General features: G+C 39.7%; 2 protein-coding genes across 2 annotated transcripts; one reads left to right on the top strand and one right to left on the bottom strand.

Moving 5' to 3' along the window:
- Positions 1-1029: 1029 nt before the first annotated feature.
- On the top strand, positions 1030-6563 carry LOC110746847 (uncharacterized). The gene is made up of 3 exons (XM_021947078.2): positions 1030-3531; positions 5282-5589; positions 6077-6563. Exons 1-3 carry the CDS (start codon positions 1475-1477, stop codon positions 6433-6435), a joined length of 2724 nt encoding a protein of 907 aa, XP_021802770.2. The 5' UTR covers positions 1030-1474; the 3' UTR covers positions 6436-6563.
- A 139-nt stretch (positions 6564-6702) lies between these two features.
- LOC110746848 (pleiotropic drug resistance protein 2-like) lies at positions 6703-14650 on the bottom strand. The gene is made up of 20 exons (XM_088255655.1): positions 13966-14650; positions 13659-13779; positions 13389-13477; positions 13065-13149; positions 12632-12922; positions 12462-12552; positions 11189-12089; positions 10915-11075; positions 10603-10706; positions 10330-10489; positions 10155-10235; positions 9918-10063; positions 9371-9703; positions 8935-9225; positions 8748-8831; positions 8290-8423; positions 7972-8199; positions 7680-7851; positions 7323-7577; positions 6703-7137 (listed from the first exon to the last, which is right to left on the bottom strand). Exons 1-20 carry the CDS (start codon positions 14319-14321, stop codon positions 6868-6870), a joined length of 4353 nt encoding a protein of 1450 aa, XP_088111781.1. The 5' UTR covers positions 14322-14650; the 3' UTR covers positions 6703-6867.
- Positions 14651-15703: the final 1053 nt, after the last annotated feature.

Below are 15703 nucleotides of genomic sequence, written 5' to 3'. Positions count from 1 at the left end.
CCCTTCACCTTGTCCTCTATCTTTTTTATAAACTAATCTTACTCATAACACCCATAAAGTTTATGTAACATCAATTCTGCACTTGTTTACTTGTTGATCAATTTTAGATTTCATAAGAGTTTCAAAGGAAAAAGAGAAAAAGAAATGATGCTGTGAGATTAGTATTGACATACTTGGATCATTGGGATAAGACTCATGTATGAGGAAGTGTCTTAATGACCTATAAAAAATACGTGTCTTTTCATATTTGGGGATTATCTAAGTTCATGTTATTAGTTCTAATTAATTCGTGTCTTTTCATAGTTAGGGATATTTTTTTAAGTACAAGCAATTGGGGAAGAGGGGTTTACACAAATATTTTTATATTTATGGGTGAAGTTGAAAAAGCTCAACCAACTAAGCTATATCCCACTGGTCATATTTAAGGAGAAACACTTACATGAAACTGAGATATCATTATTTTGCTATCCTAATTCAACCATAATATGTCACGCGTGATAATTTTTCCACGTGACGAACTGTGATTGGCCAAGAATAGCAAAACAGTATTATCCCTGTTTCATACAAGTTTTTTTGCATATTTAAGCGTCTTTTCATGTTTAGGGATTATCTAGGTGTAATTATCTAACAGTAAGTATATATTCAATAAGCTCTATAGCCCTTTATTCTTTGCTATTTTCATTCTAGTTAATCAACAAGGCATAGGGGCTCTGTTCTTGGCCATTCTCGTCTAGAGAATCAACAAGAATTCTGGATTTGTTGTGTTGTCAAATTTGTCGTTCTTTACCCAACCACCCGCGCTGTCAAAACCCACGGGAGGTGTATTTAAAAATATTTGAATCCAAATTGAAGCACATGTTCTTCAAACCAAAAACAGATCAGCCACTCGGCCCAACCTAAGTGGGTAAAGCCAAACCAAAGCACAGCCCAGAACTGGTCCTCCAAAATCCAGCCCAAGTAGACGGTTGCCAGAGATTATCCGTCCATAATTAACGGCCTAGTCTATCCAAAAACTCAAAAAAGCCGAAAAAAGTAAAATCCCGCTAATCAAAAGGAAGGGTCCAATCCCACGCTCTCAACCAAACCACATACCATTCCAGGCCCACCAATTCCAGCCCGCCACATCACCAGACTCACCATCCATCTCCCACCTGATCACCACCTCCTTCTCCACGCTTCCCACAAACATTAAAATCCCCCCAAAAAACTACGGCAGCAGCAACAGCAACAGCTCTATTCTTTACCCAACAAAAGAGAAAACAACCGCAGCCAGCAGCCGCACCGCCCACAAAATTTTCTCAACTTTCTCTATACACGCGACGTCGTTTAACACCTTTCCCTTTTCTAGGGTTTCGTTCCCCATTTTCGCATCAGCTTAGGAACTCAGTCGTCCTCTTACGATGCCATTGTTAGGGTAGACTTTGCTGTCTAGGCGTACGGTTAGGGTTTTGCTTTTTCTCTCGTAGTGCTTTTCATGAGCAGGCGGGGGTTTGGGGACTATCCGAGTCGGTCTTCGGCTAGGGACCGCGAGAAAACCGACGAGAATCGTCGCTCGTACTTGGGTCGGGTTTCGCGTTATTCACGACCCGAACCGGAAGACCGGGTAGAGTACGATACGCGTCGTTATCATGACGGCGGCAGATATAGGCAGCCGCTGAAACTGTCAGGGTTGAGCGCGGATTTGCCTGTGTCCCAATCGACGTCGATGAAGTTTCAATGGAACCATTTGCTAGCCCAGAAACCCGACGGTTCGAACCCGACCATGAATCCGGGTTTGAACCGACCCGGCTTCGGCTTTGGCAACAACAGCAGCTTTTACAGGCTGAATGATGAAAATGGTTATGCCGGAGGAAGCGGGAAAAGTGGGGTTCCGGATCTGGGTATGGACCCCAGCAGGAAATATGGGTGTTTTCATGGTGGCTTGACGTCGCCATTGGCAAAATCCCATGTGGGTGTTCCAAAAGTTGACGACTTTAGGCATGGGGACCACCGTCAATACATGTGTCAAGAAGATAAGACCGTGTTTGGCTCCGGACCTGGGTGTTCAAGTGGTTTAAAGGAGGGTTTTCGTGGCCTTTCAGATCAATTCAACAGAAGCAGAGAAATGGCTGCGGAGGGACGTATTGGCCTTGGTGGGTATTCTTCTCAAGGTCAAGCACCACGACTGAATGAGTTGCTGGACTCAAATTGGGCTCAGCATAGCCCAAATGGGGACTACAATATCCCTGGAGTGAAGAGAAGTGAGCGTGGTGAAATGGGTACCTTTCCCATTCGTGACCTTCTCTGTAAAAAGATGGTAAATGGTGTTGGAGAAGACACCAGACCTCCAAGCTATTTGAGGCCTAGCATTGTGGATTCCATTATGGACAGAATTGATGGTGCCAATGGCTCACTTCGAGCAGGTACTCAGGAGATTAGCCAGTGGAACCAATATCATAACTTTACAGAACAGACACAACCGACAATACCCAGTTATCAATCATTGGCTACTGAACAATCATTGCCCGATTATTCTGAAGCTTTGGGTTCCAGTTCGAGAACCCGGGACTTCGGATTTGGAGGAGATGATGCTCTTGAAAGAGGGCTTGAAGCTTTGTCTTATGAAGGTGCATTGAAGAGATTAGCTCGGCTTGAGGGTGATCCAGGTTTGGACGATGTGACCACTCTGGAAATGTGCGCAATGAGAAAACGAGCTCTGGCTAAGCGACGAAGAGGGAATGACTCAAAATCTGAGTTGTTCCATGATTTGAGTGACTCTCGCAATGTTCCTGACTTGAGTTATGGGGGCAGTCAGTTGACTAATGATGATATAGAAAAATATGCGACCATTGGAGAGGGTCAGTGGAACATTGACCAAGCTCTGAACTTGGAAGAGGATCGGTTGAATATTAACCAAAATATGAACTTTGGAGACTATCAACCGAGCGTTGCCCGAGATGTGACCTACGAAGAGGATCAATGGAACATTGACCAAGATGTGAGCTGTCGAGAGGCCCAATGGAATGCTGAAGATATCAACGAATTGAATTCTGACAATGTGTTACCATCCTCTAAAATGCAAGAGCATCATGGCGAACAATTCAAATCTGCCAGGGTAGATATAAAGAAGCGTTTGGGACCTTTGACATCATCTGGCAGTATAAAGAAGCGTTTGGAACCTTTGAACACGCCGGGCAGTGTGAAAAAACGTTTGGGACCTTTGAAATCACCTGGCAGTGTAAAGAAACGTCTGGCGCCTGCTCAAAATGTTCCTGATCCCAAATTCTTAGGTCATAAACTTGAAGATCAGTACAAATCTCGAAGAAGAGAAACAGATGATTTTACTGGAAGCATTCATCCTCAAGGGGGTGGTCTTCCAAAAGTTGAGGGGAAACCTGCAAAAAAAGCACTCCCTGAAGATTCTGAGGAGTTCAAGAGGCTGGTAGATAGCGCCTTTCTTAAGTACATGAAGGGTTTGCATGAGAACCCAGCTCTGGAAGGGAAATTCATGGAAGGAGGAACTGTTACTACAAAGTGTTGCGTATGCGCCAGGTCTGTCATCTAAGACGTAATATGTTTCTATCTTTAAGTTTAAATTTTGCTCTTTCTGCTGGAACAAGGATTCGGGTATGATTATAACTTATACAAATTTAATATAGGATAAAACAGCCGTTAGGTAGGTTTAAGTTTTAGTTCTTGAATTTTCTGAGTATTGGCTGCCTTGGAGGGACCTTTCTAAATGTTGGTTGTCTTGAGGCTTTGACCTTGTGGCTCTTAATTGTTGGGTGACTGAAAATGCGAGTGTTAAGGTTAAATCTTTTTGAACTCTCTGCCATGTGAAGATAAGGTTAATTATTGGCCTAGAAGATTTTTCAGGATGTCCAAATATTTTAACTCCCACTACCACTGCATGAGTTGCGGATTCCTTATAGTTGGTGAGTGCTATTGGAGGAGAAAACCTGAAATGGTTTTATTTTAGTTCAGTTTTTATTATAGTTTCATGATGCTTGCATAACATGACCAAGTGTGAATTCTTCCATCTACAACCTATAAGATGAAGAGGATGTAAATTGTAGATGGAAGGAAAAATGATGGAACTCATCAATTATTTTATTTTTTCATAAGAAGAAATGCTGATGAAGTTTATGGTCATGGTGGCAGCGTTAGTAATCTCAGGATGATAATTACAGTCTTGGTAATGGTGGGTAGTGATGTGTTGGCAGAAGGTAGGCAACCAGAGATGTTATTCCCACGATTTAAAGTTCATACTCTAACTGCTAGATTATTGAATTTTATCAGTCTATTTCTTCTTGTAGTACCGACGTTTTTGAAATTGCATCTGTGTGCATTGCACACAGAATTAAGGCTTTCTTTGGGCTACCAGAATTGGCATATGAGATCCTTCTGCCAGGGAAAATATTATTTATTGAACGGCTGATGCCAGAGTGGTACATTACCATTAGCATTTGGAAATTAAAGCCTAGAAGACTATGTTTAGGCGGTTATGGTGTCTGGGAGAATGTCCTTTCCTTTCTTTTGGGCATCTCTTTAGCTGAGTGTTCTAGTTACCTCTATGCTGCTTGAAACCCAGGGTGGCGAGAGTGCCTTGTTTATTAATAAGGAATTTTTGGGCTTTCAAAGGAAGCATTTTTCTAAGACGTAAAGCTTTTAAGTAAGTGATTAATACATCTCTTTTTGCAGATAATACTGCTTATGCATTTTATACTTGAATAGGATGGACTACTTTCATTTGAACTTTAGTGGCAGAGGAGAACCAGTGGTTGCAGAGACTGAGATTGAAAGATGTTAGCTGTAGGTTTGCCATCCTTTAGTAATCTGCAGTTCCTGCTTGCTACTTTTTAAAGAGATCCCTCCATGGCAATCCATATTTGTTTCCTAGTAGGTGGCTACATTTTTCTGTGTCATCTGTGGTGCCTGGATAACCCAGTATTCCAAGTCTTCGGCTTCCTGCACTTTCAAATCCTATAACCTAGTAACTCTTCACTCTTCCTGGGTTTGATGTTGGATTAGGAAGGCACTTATTTAGTAGTGTCACTGATAGTTTAGGAAGTTTATCCATGTACTACTACATGATTCACACTCTAGGGATATTTTTCTAATATCTGAACCAAGATATTGGCTCTGTTTTTCCCCATTTCACCTCATGTCCTACAAACTAATTTTGAAGTGATTCAGACCAAAAAAAGATTGAAGTGATGCTGTAGTTTGTCCCACGTTTAGTTGATTTAGGCTTCAAAGGAATTGCTTAATGACTATTCAATCTGTCTGCCTGTTGTATCAGCAACTCGAAAGAATTTGCAGGCACGGTACCCTTGGCAACACATGCCTTCATGTCACCTATGCTTGGTTCCAGAGCAGAGCACTTGGGTTTTCATAAAGCACTTTGTGTGCTGTTGGGATGGGACAGTGCAGCAGTCTCCAATGGTACATGGATTCAACGGTGTTTGCCTGATGCTGAAGCCTTGGCTCTGAAGGAGGATGTAGTTATCTGGCCTCCGGTTGTTGTCATCCACAACAGTTCCATAGCAAATAAAAATCCGGATGAAAGGGTGATTGTAAGTATTGAAGGGCTTGGGGCTATTCTTAAAGGTAAGTAACTAATTAAAATTTCCTCATCTTCCACATATCAATGACTCTTTTTTGGGCTACTCTTGTAGCAGGTAGGTTTTATGTGATTTCCATCTTCTCCACTGAGATTATGTTTCTTGTCATATTTCTGTTTCATTATATGGTATCAACTTGTCACTTTCATTTCCTCCAAATTCCAACTTCTTCTCAGCACCAATTGACTTGCAAAAATCTTTTTGACCAGTTACAATATTCGGGGGAGGGGAATGGTTTTCCAAATTAAAATCTTCATTATGATCCTAGTTTAGTAATGTCAATATGGAAATCATGAAGCTAGTCTGTAACTCAGTTCAGTTGCATCTGTCTATCTCAAGAACCAACTTGCTGCATTTATTCCCTTCTAACATGCTTTCTCTAGTCGACCTTATAGCTGGTGTAATGCTTTGTTGGTTTTTTGCATGACATGTTTTTGTTTGCTTTGTATTTTTCATCCCAACTTGTTGCGTAGGTATAGGATTTGGTGGGGGGAAGACCAAGGTGTGTCGCGGGAAACCTGCAAATCAAAGTATCTTGGTAGTGACATTTAATGCCACATTTTCTGGTTTGCGAGAAGCAGAAAGACTTCACAAGCTTTTCGCTGAGAACAAACACGGGAGGGTTGAGTTCCAGAAAATCAGTTCTGCTGGCCTTAAAAACAGCAGCAACGGAAATCAAGACTCTCTGGCAGATGAAGCAAATTGTTTGTATGGCTATTTGGGAATTGCAGAGGATTTGGATAAACTCGAAACTGAGACCAAGAAGCGGTGTGTGGTGAAGAGCAAGAGAGAGATCCAGGCTATTGCTTGTACTTCTCTTAGAAACGATTGACGTTAACTGTATATCTATGAATTTTGTTTTACTCTCAAATGAGCCCTTTTGGTTTTTATTCGATGGAAAATCACAAATTCAGTTTATGAATGTAGCTCAAGGTTTATGAGCTGGCCTATTTTGTTTTTGCTTGTGGTATTTCATTGAGAAAGTGGACAAAAGCACTCACAATGTTTAGGGCTCGAGGGTTGCGACATCCTCATCAAAATTTAATATTATGAACTTAATGCTCATTTTTGAATGCATTTGTTAGTGCAACAAATAAAATGAGCAAAACCACTATGTTTAATATTAAACATTTGTTTTTCTTTAGTTTCTCTCGTATACAAAAGTTACATGCAAGAGAAAAATTGACTCACAAAAAGGCAGAAGAAATTACAGTTACAAATGAGGTCATATGCTAATACACCTATTTGAAGCATGTGGAGGCTTTTATCTCCTTTGAAAGTTAAGGAACTTGATGCCATAGGCAAAGACAAAGAAGAAGAGGAGGACCCAACCAACATGTGCAAGCACTACAGGCACAAGGAAATCATAGTCATAGCCCAAAAATTCCTTAAGGAATGCATCCACTGGCTTTGGTGCTGAACCAGGAATTTCGAGTAACGTCTTCTTATCGCCGACTTGAGACGTGAAAATGCCATAGATTGTCCAAGCAACTGGGGAAGCCCAGTAGTACCACCTCCACCATATTGGGATTAGCTGCAACAGTAGAGCCTGAATTACTTTGGTCACAGATTAAGTTTCTTGGCACGGTTTGATTGTTATTGATTGAATGGTTACTATGTTGCCGTCTAATTGATGATTAGTTGCTCTGTTCAGACTGCAATGTTGTATCTTATCTGCTTTCTCATCCTAATAAAGGAAGATTAGTTGTAATGACTTACCGGCCTAGGAATGAGGAAACCCGAAAACAAGTTCCAGAAGCTGAGGAAGAAGGACATAACAATGGCAGCAATTTGATGGCCAGGTGTTAGTGCAACCAGCATCATACCGTACATTGAGAAGTACGTGAAGCACATGAATATGAAGTAGTAGAAGTACAAGAACTTTTCCACCTTCCAGTCGTAACCAATCATGGAATAGAGCAGAAGAACATAGATGAAGGTTTGTATTGCAACATAAATTGTTTCTATAGCCACCTGCAGCACCAAAATGAAGAACATACAAGTGAACGAATATCATCATCCACATTTACGGAGAGGATAAAATGTGAAACAGATAGACATGCACCTATCTATTACCTGAGCAAATGCATAAGGCAATTCAGAATACATCCCTGCTGCTCTCTCGCGATAAAATACTGTTCTTTCAATCGCCACAACAGATTGCACTGCAGAAGCGTTCGAGGCTCCAAGGAAAAGAACAGCAGCATAAGTAGCTCCCAGCAGGTTGATCAGGTCTTGCTGTTTGTGTCTGCAGACAATATATTATGCCATTTAGCTTCATAAGAATTTCCATGTGCTATCTAAGTTTTTGCATCTGTTTATGGGAACAAAAAGCAGTGTAGCTTGTTTTAAGAAACTTTGGACATACATCTGGTCTCCTTTGCCCCAAAAGATTACACCAAATAAGATACCAATCACAAGTGTCATGAAAAACCGGATTGCATTGTATCGTGAATTCCTCCAGTAAGACCAGTGCTGTTTCCAGAAACAAGCCTTGCACTGAGTTATGAAGCTTTGAGAGTACCGGGTGGTGAAGTAAAGATCCTTGGAGCCTGGTTGTGGAGTGCTTAGCTCCTTGATGAGCTCCTGATTTCTCCTGAAAAATTTGGGAAAACATGAAGAGAAAATTCAGGACACACACAATGGGAAGGAGGTTGAGAAGAATAAGATGCAGTATATTACTTACCTATAGAGGTCTGAATTGGCATAAACTTCTGCAAAATCAATTTTAAGTTGTGCCTCAACTGCAGTGGAGCTGATCTCTAACATCCATGTAGCAGGATTGTAACCCTCTTTTATTTTTTGAACCCCTGGAATAGCCTACAAGAGGTTTCAGATATCAGTCAAACTTGCGTATGCGTTCACCATTATCATTCTTGCCTTGTCCTAATCAAATGAACTCGGCCAGTACGTGAAATCCCGTCTTCCATTTTAAAATAATACATGCAATATCTCCTATTAAATTATTTTTTTCATGAGATCTTTTGTGCTATTTCTTCCCAGGTAGTCTGTGTGGCCTCTTGGTCTTTATCTTCTGTTTTAACTATAGTATTTATGTTATCACTAATGTTCCATCCAAAGTTCTTACAAAAACTCACCTCAAAGTATATTCAAATTGAGACAAGCATATATACAAAAACTCACCTCAAAATATTCAACAAGTTTGTGAGAATGACGACCTAGGGGTCCAGCGTAGGTAACTTTTCCTCCTCTTTTCATCAAAAGTAGCTGCAAAAGAAACAACATCAATTTGAGACAGAAAGCATAAAAACTGAGAAGGGTTGCGAACAGAACATTTACTAATACAATAGATTCCAGGGATGAAACTTACCTCATCAAAAGCTTCAAAGATATCTATGCTTGGTTGGTGGATTGTGCACACCATGGTTCGACCAGTATCTACTGTGTTCCTTACCGCTCGCATTACAATTGCAGCAGCTCTAGCATCAAGGCCAGATGTGGGTTCATCCATAAAGATAATGGAGGGATTAGCAACCAACTCTACAGCTATGGTGAGTCTCTTTCTCTGTTCGGTTGAAAGACCATCTACTCCTGGAAGTCCCACTAAAGCATTCCTCAAGGGGTAAAGCTCAACTAGTTCCATGACTTCTTCAACAAACATCTATAAGATAGACGAAAATTACTGTAAATTATGATATGGCATAAGCATATTTCCAATAGTTGATAATATTTCAAACTTTAGGTTGGAAAAGTAGGTTGTAAGTTTGTAACAGGATAAATTTTTCCATACACTAATCATTTAGTACCTCTCGTGTTTCCTTCTTTACATCTGAAGCAAGACGCAACCACGAAGAATACAAAAGAGATTCAAAGATAGTCACATAAGGCGAATGGATGTCATTTTGTTCACAATAACCGCTAACTCGAGCAAACGTAGCTTGGTTCTTTGTGTAGCCAGAAATGCTAATACTTCCTTCAATGTACCCGCCAGTCTTCCTTCCTGACAAAACATCCATCAAGGTAGTCTTTCCAGCACCACTGACCCCTACTAATGCAGTTAGAACACCAGGCCTGAAAGCACCGCTGACATCTTGTAACAGTTGCAGTCTGCTCTCTACAACCCCTTGACTCTTCATTTCCTGATGGTAAAAGAACATATCTATTAGAGTTAAAGTTTATATCTCGTCTTATATAAAGTTTATATCTATTAGTTTGTATTGTTGTTTTTTTTAAGAAAATGAGCAGAAACTCTCATTTTTAATTTCTGTTGATGTTTTGTTTAAAGATGTAAGTTACCATATAGATTTCTTAAAATTAAAACCTCAAAGGAAATTTAAGTAAAACATTACTTACAGCAGGCATATCCACATAGTAATTCACATGGTCAAAAGCAAGTGAAAGGGGCTGGAAGGGCAACACCATTCCTTTTCTAGATTGATTGTTTGAAGAACTGATTGAGCTAGCAGTCCCTCTAGCGCTTCTCACCAGATTATCAGTGCCTACATTTGCAGATATAAATGAGAAAAGTTAGAACTAGTGCTTCAAAAAAATGATCAATTACTGGGAGCAGAAGTAGCATAAACCACCAACCTTCTGGATTGGATGTCACTTGCTTCTTAGTATTGCTTTCAGAGTTTTCATCCACAATTACAGCTTTCGAATCAACAAGTGCTGAAGTTGAGTGCAGGAAAGGAACAATGAGTACAGGGTTCCTCATTTTATTCAAAGCACAGAACCAAATTACTGAGGCAAAACCGCAACTTACGCTTTAAAAATGTCAGTGCTGCAATGAAAAGAACGTTAAAAAGGAGAGAATATCCCGTAAGTGCTCCAATGCAAATCCAATACCAATATTCATCTACAAACAGTCCTCTTTCCTTAAGGAGGGTCTTTCCCACTGTGGGTTGGCTAGAACCATTTATGGGCTGGGACAAGAGAATAAGATGAGATGTAGGCAATAGCCAAATATATGAGCCAACTGAAGTTCAAAAAGAAATATGAGGAGTGTGTTTTTTCCCTAGGCATTAGGATAACTTACAGTGCTCCATCTTTTGTCGAGAAACTCATTGATAGCAATGGCATTTTGTCCATACATCATAGGAGAAATATAGTAGCCCCAAATCATCCATGGTTTAATGTCATCTGCAAAAAGAAACGTAATATTTGTTCTTGCAACTCATTCAAAACACTTATAGACTCATCAGAGAACCCGCCATTGTGTTTTTTTAACTTTGAGTTGTGAACATACTCATCAATATTTGCAAGATTCCTGGTATAAAGCTGATATATGTAGCAGCTTACTTCAAATTCATGAAAACTCTAACCCTAGAAGATAGAGATTAATCCTTACTTTTGGAAACTATGAAGCCTCCAAGCACAAAGGCCATTAGCAAGGTAAAGGTGCCAATTGTGCTTGCAACTATCTCTGTTCTTCCAACAGCTGCAATGAAATGGAAGAGGGAGAGAGCCATCTGATGCACTCCAAAGAAAGCCAAGAATTGTTTGAAAAACCTGCAAATATTGAAAATCTTTCAGCAGGAGGACCTCTCCTTTGTCAAACTACCAGATCCAGGCTGATTAAACCAATGAGCTAAAAATAGATAAATTAGAAGTTTAGCACCTACCTACTGGCAGCAGGTGCAAAACCGATGGTGTAATACGTAAGAATGATCCAAATGCCTGACTCCACTAGTGAAATGGGAATTCTGAGGAGACAAATGGGCAAGCCAAAAGCCCATGCGGGGTAGAACAAAGCATCCCTTTGTTTAAAGAATAGTGGAAGCCTGAAAACTGTCATTGCAAGCTCTGCCATCCCATTAAACATGACATTGATGAGACTGAAAAACAGTGCTCCCCAAAACTTTGGTGCATCTTCTAAATGGCCTGCTCTCATTTGCGTTCTTAGGAATACAGTCAATGTAATTGTAGCCATGATCGTTATCTGGGTAGTTTTGAATATGTATACGAATGAATTGCGCTTCATCAGCAGCCATTCCCTTGAGAAACATGCCTTGAAGAGTTCCCAATGGGAGATTCCATACTTTGCTCTCACCAATGCAGCATGATGGACACTGGATCTGTCATAAGGAACTCTTAGATCTTCCGAAAGCTTTTGGAAAATGTGGAAGGAGTTGAAAGCATGAGCAAACTCAGTTACAGAGATGTATTTGTAAGGTTGATTCTTTCTAAACCAGTATTGCTCTTGGTCCTTCTTGGAAGTTACTTCTTGCAGAAAGTCTGCAACCCCTTTCCTTTGTGGGCATTTGAAGCCCATATGTTCGAAAAATTCAAGGGCATTCTCACGGGGACCTTGGTAGACAATTTGGCCCTCTGAAAGTAGGATAATGTCATCAAAAAGGTCAAATGTCTCTGGTGCAGGCTGCAGGAGAGAAATGACCATTGTTACATCCATAATATGAACCATCTGCTTCATGTACTTGATAATTTGAAATGTGGTGGAACTATCCAAGCCTGTTGATATTTCATCCATGAAAAAGACTTTTGCTGGTCCAACTAACATTTCCCCTGCATCCAGTGTAAAAGGTGATTGAATTAATCCTCATTAACAGCTTACACATAAATGATGCTAGTTATATGATACTGTTCATGTGATATTTGAGAACCTACATTGCATAGAAACTAACTTGAAGGATCAGATGAAAGGAATAAGATACCTACAGATTAATATAAAGAGAATGCAAGTCCATATACATGTGTGTATGCGTGCGTCTGTGTGTGTATGTGAGAAAGAGATAAAGTTATGTATCCTAGGAACTTTGTACATTACTACTTTTGCATTTAAAATACAGTAATCAAACATGTTCAAGAACTTTATTTTTAAAGATTTGGATTCTTTATTACAACAATGCAGAAGTTCTTTATAAAATTAACAAGTACCAGTAGTTACACGCTTCTTTTGTCCTCCAGAGATGCCCCGTCTCATGTCATCCCCCACCATAATATCAGCACAAATATCCAATCCAAGTATCTGTTAAAGCATCAATAGATGTTATGCTTTTAGAGCAGCAGATGAAAACACTGGTTTCATGTCAGGGCAACAAATTAACCTTGAGAACATAATCTGTGATCAAACTGGTTTTCTGGCCAGCCACTGCTGTCGCTTTCATGAATGCGTCAATCTCAGGATCTGGTTTTATACCTTCTTGTTTCTCGCGCCTTGATGCCTCTACCAACATCTCATACCTGGTTCCAACTCCGAGGCAACGTCCAGAGAAATCCAACGTCTCACGAACTGTCATCTCACCGTAGTGAAGATCATGCTGGCTAATATAAGCACAAGTTCTCTTAGGAACAAATTCTGACAACTCATGGCCACAATAGGTGACTTTCCCAGTTACCTGTTCACCCAATTTACCAGTAAATGGACTTGGAATTGTGGACACAAACACAAACACACAAAAAACTCATGCGCAAGCACACATACACAAACACAAACAAAAGACCTCACACAGTGAAAGAGATTGAGAGAGGAAGACATACCCTTAAATCATCATCAAGCTTCCCAGAAAGTGCCTTTAAAAATGTTGTTTTACCTGAGCTAGGCGGTCCAAGAAGTAGACACATTCTGGAACAATTCACAATAAATGAAGAAGGAAGTTCAGAAACCAAAATTGACAACAGGCAACATCAAGTCTATTTAAGTAGCAACAACTTCTGTTCTTCTGACAGGCAATGCTATGCTAGTCTAAGTATACCAATTGTAGCTAGCACAAGGTTTTTTAGCATCTACAACACGCAAAATTGCATCGTGAAAGCTAAAATGCTATTAAAATCTTGCAAACAACTATAATATATCAAATATACCTTGATGGTCTCACTATTCCACTCACATCATGAAGTATTTTGACTACCCTTTTCTTTGAAGGAGAGAGTCCAACAAGTCCAAGAACCCCCTATACAAATTGCAACTTTATGAGAAAAAGAAAGAACCCTCTATGCAACTAAAAACAAAATAAGCAAGAACATGAAACTACTAATCTGCAATTTCAAATTGTAAACTATCTGATCATTAAGGGGAATTCCATTTTGACTCATATCATGCAGACAAAGGTTGAAGAATGTGAAAATTTATACCTCTATTGCATTCAAGGTGGAATTGTACAAAGTTGGAAGTGCTCTGGTCCCAACATATGCATCTCCCTCAACTGATAAGTGCTCAAATCTCACTTCAATCTTAGGAACCTCAATTCCCACCCTATTTCCCAGATATAAAAATTATTCAAAAAAGTCAACAAGTCCCTAATTAATGCCCAAATTGAGACCACATTAAAGAAAAAACAAAAACTCACAATATTAAAGTTGAATTTCCTTACTTTCCTCTATTCCTCACCACCCAAAATAACACAATGATTCAAAACATTGTAGACAAGAACATACTAACCTGTCAGTTCTGTCCCTGAGCCTCTTGAGGAACTTCTCATTATCATCCTCCACAACTTTTAATATGCTTTCCATCAACTGCTTCTTGTCCTCAGTCCTAAGTTTAGTAACATCAACCTCATCATGCACCACTCGCCCATTGCTCATCACCGGCGTCATCATCCCCTTCCTCATCCTCTCAAATGTAGGCAGCCGCTCTATGGCCGCCCACTTCAGCTCCTCCTCCTCCTCTTCAGCCGCCCCACTCCTCTTGAACACGTCTGGCTGCTCATTCCACATGTCTTTAAGGCTTATTGTCCGCCAACTCATGTTACTTGCAGACCGCACCAGGCCATCTCCGGCCAATGCTCCCGCCATTTTTAAAGTTTCCGGACACCAGAAATTCAAGATAGGTACTAACAAATGCAAAAGAATATTAACTATTTTTTCTTATTGGCCAAATATATTCATGCACACTATATATGCATGTGTACGAGAATACATAGTGGCACTAATGAATGAATAAATGAATAATGAAAGGGCAATTAACAAGTTTGGAAATCTTTACAGAAAACGTGACAGGCAGAATGTATGTAGTGATCAGTCTTTCTTAGTGAGAAGAAAGTCTACGCCTGAGCCATTTGGACATATTGCTGACTGCTGAGAGAGAGAAGCAGAGAGAAGAGAAGGCGTATGGATGTGGAAGAAGAATCTCATTTTTCATATGCATATTTATAAAGTCAGAATTAGAGCAGGCGTTGGAAGACAATGCTATTTGAAATGATATGTATGGCTGTGATGGAATATGGTACAAAGCAACCAGATTCCGAATATGGATACAAGTTACAACTAAAGTGCTTTTGCTTTAAAATGGAGGACAAATAGCTAGAATTATATCCAACTCTCACATACAATGATTTCAATGCGTGAAGTTACAGCAAAGCAATCGATTATTCTGTCTTGTTCTTTAAATCTTGCTGGGGATTTAAAGCATTCTAAATACATTAAATTAAACAAGCTCTACTGGCAACATAAAAGAAAGGAAATGTATCAACAAAAGAAAAGCGCATTGATCAACTCGGGTCAGCGAGCAAATCCGTCACAAATTTTGCTTTCTGGAAATTTAGTCGTGAAATTTCGTGAATCACTGGGCTGCTCAAACATAATTATTGACAAGTAATTGAAAACAAAGCGAAAAAAAGAAAGAAAGAAAGAACATTAGTTCTTGAGTAGGGGAACATGTTTTGGCAAAATATTAATGCAATAACACAAGAGGCACCAACTTTTTCCCCTAAATTTATTCACCAAATAATGCATAAGTAATTATAAATGCCTTTTTAGAGTGTGAAACGTTGGATTGTAATTACGACAGTCATGCTCTGACCCTATACCAAGATTGCAAGTCACTCTAAAATGTACCCAACATTGAATTATTAAATTTGTTGGTAACCATTTTATTCTTCAATTAGAAATTAAACATATAAACTACTAGTTTAAGTTCTCTTTTATAGGGGCCTTCTCCAATGCGAACTCTAAGATGCGGATTGGTTGCGAACTTTTGTTTTTAACCGTTGGAAGAAGAGCGAAAAGAAAGAAAATAAAGCCACACAAGCCATCCAACGGTTAAAAACAAAAGTTCGCAACCAATCCGCATCTTAGAGTTCGCATTGGAGAAGCCCCCCTCTTTTATATAGGGTTGGGTCTTACAGTTACAGGTCGGGTTTGTCAATGGGTCTAGCAAGACTAGTTCGGCCTAAAAG

Source organism: Prunus avium, chromosome 6 (genome assembly GCF_965620075.1).
Source record: "Prunus avium chromosome 6, drPruAviu1.hap1.1, whole genome shotgun sequence".
NCBI classification, from domain to species: Eukaryota; Viridiplantae; Streptophyta; class Magnoliopsida; order Rosales; family Rosaceae; genus Prunus; species Prunus avium.
The sequence above is the reverse complement of the archived record's forward strand: the minus strand, read 5'-3'. Positions and strand labels throughout refer to the sequence as shown.

Coding starts and splice junctions, on each gene's coding strand:
- LOC110746848 (XM_088255655.1), bottom strand. CDS start 14,321: ATGGCGGGAGCATTGGCCGGAGATGGCCTGGTGCGGTCTGCAAGTAAC. Junction 13,478..13,658: donor CCACCTTGAATGCAATAGAG/GTATAAATTTTC, acceptor CAATTTGTATAG/GGGGTTCTTGGACTTGTTGG. Junction 7,138..7,322: donor GTTTCCTCATTCCTAGGCCG/GTAAGTCATTAC, acceptor CTACTGTTGCAG/CTAATCCCAATATGGTGGAG.
- LOC110746847 (XM_021947078.2), top strand. CDS start 1,475: ATGAGCAGGCGGGGGTTTGGGGACTATCCGAGTCGGTCTTCGGCTAGG. Junction 3,532..5,281: donor AAGTGTTGCGTATGCGCCAG/GTCTGTCATCTA, acceptor CTGTTGTATCAG/CAACTCGAAAGAATTTGCAG. Junction 5,590..6,076: donor GCTTGGGGCTATTCTTAAAG/GTAAGTAACTAA, acceptor CTTGTTGCGTAG/GTATAGGATTTGGTGGGGGG.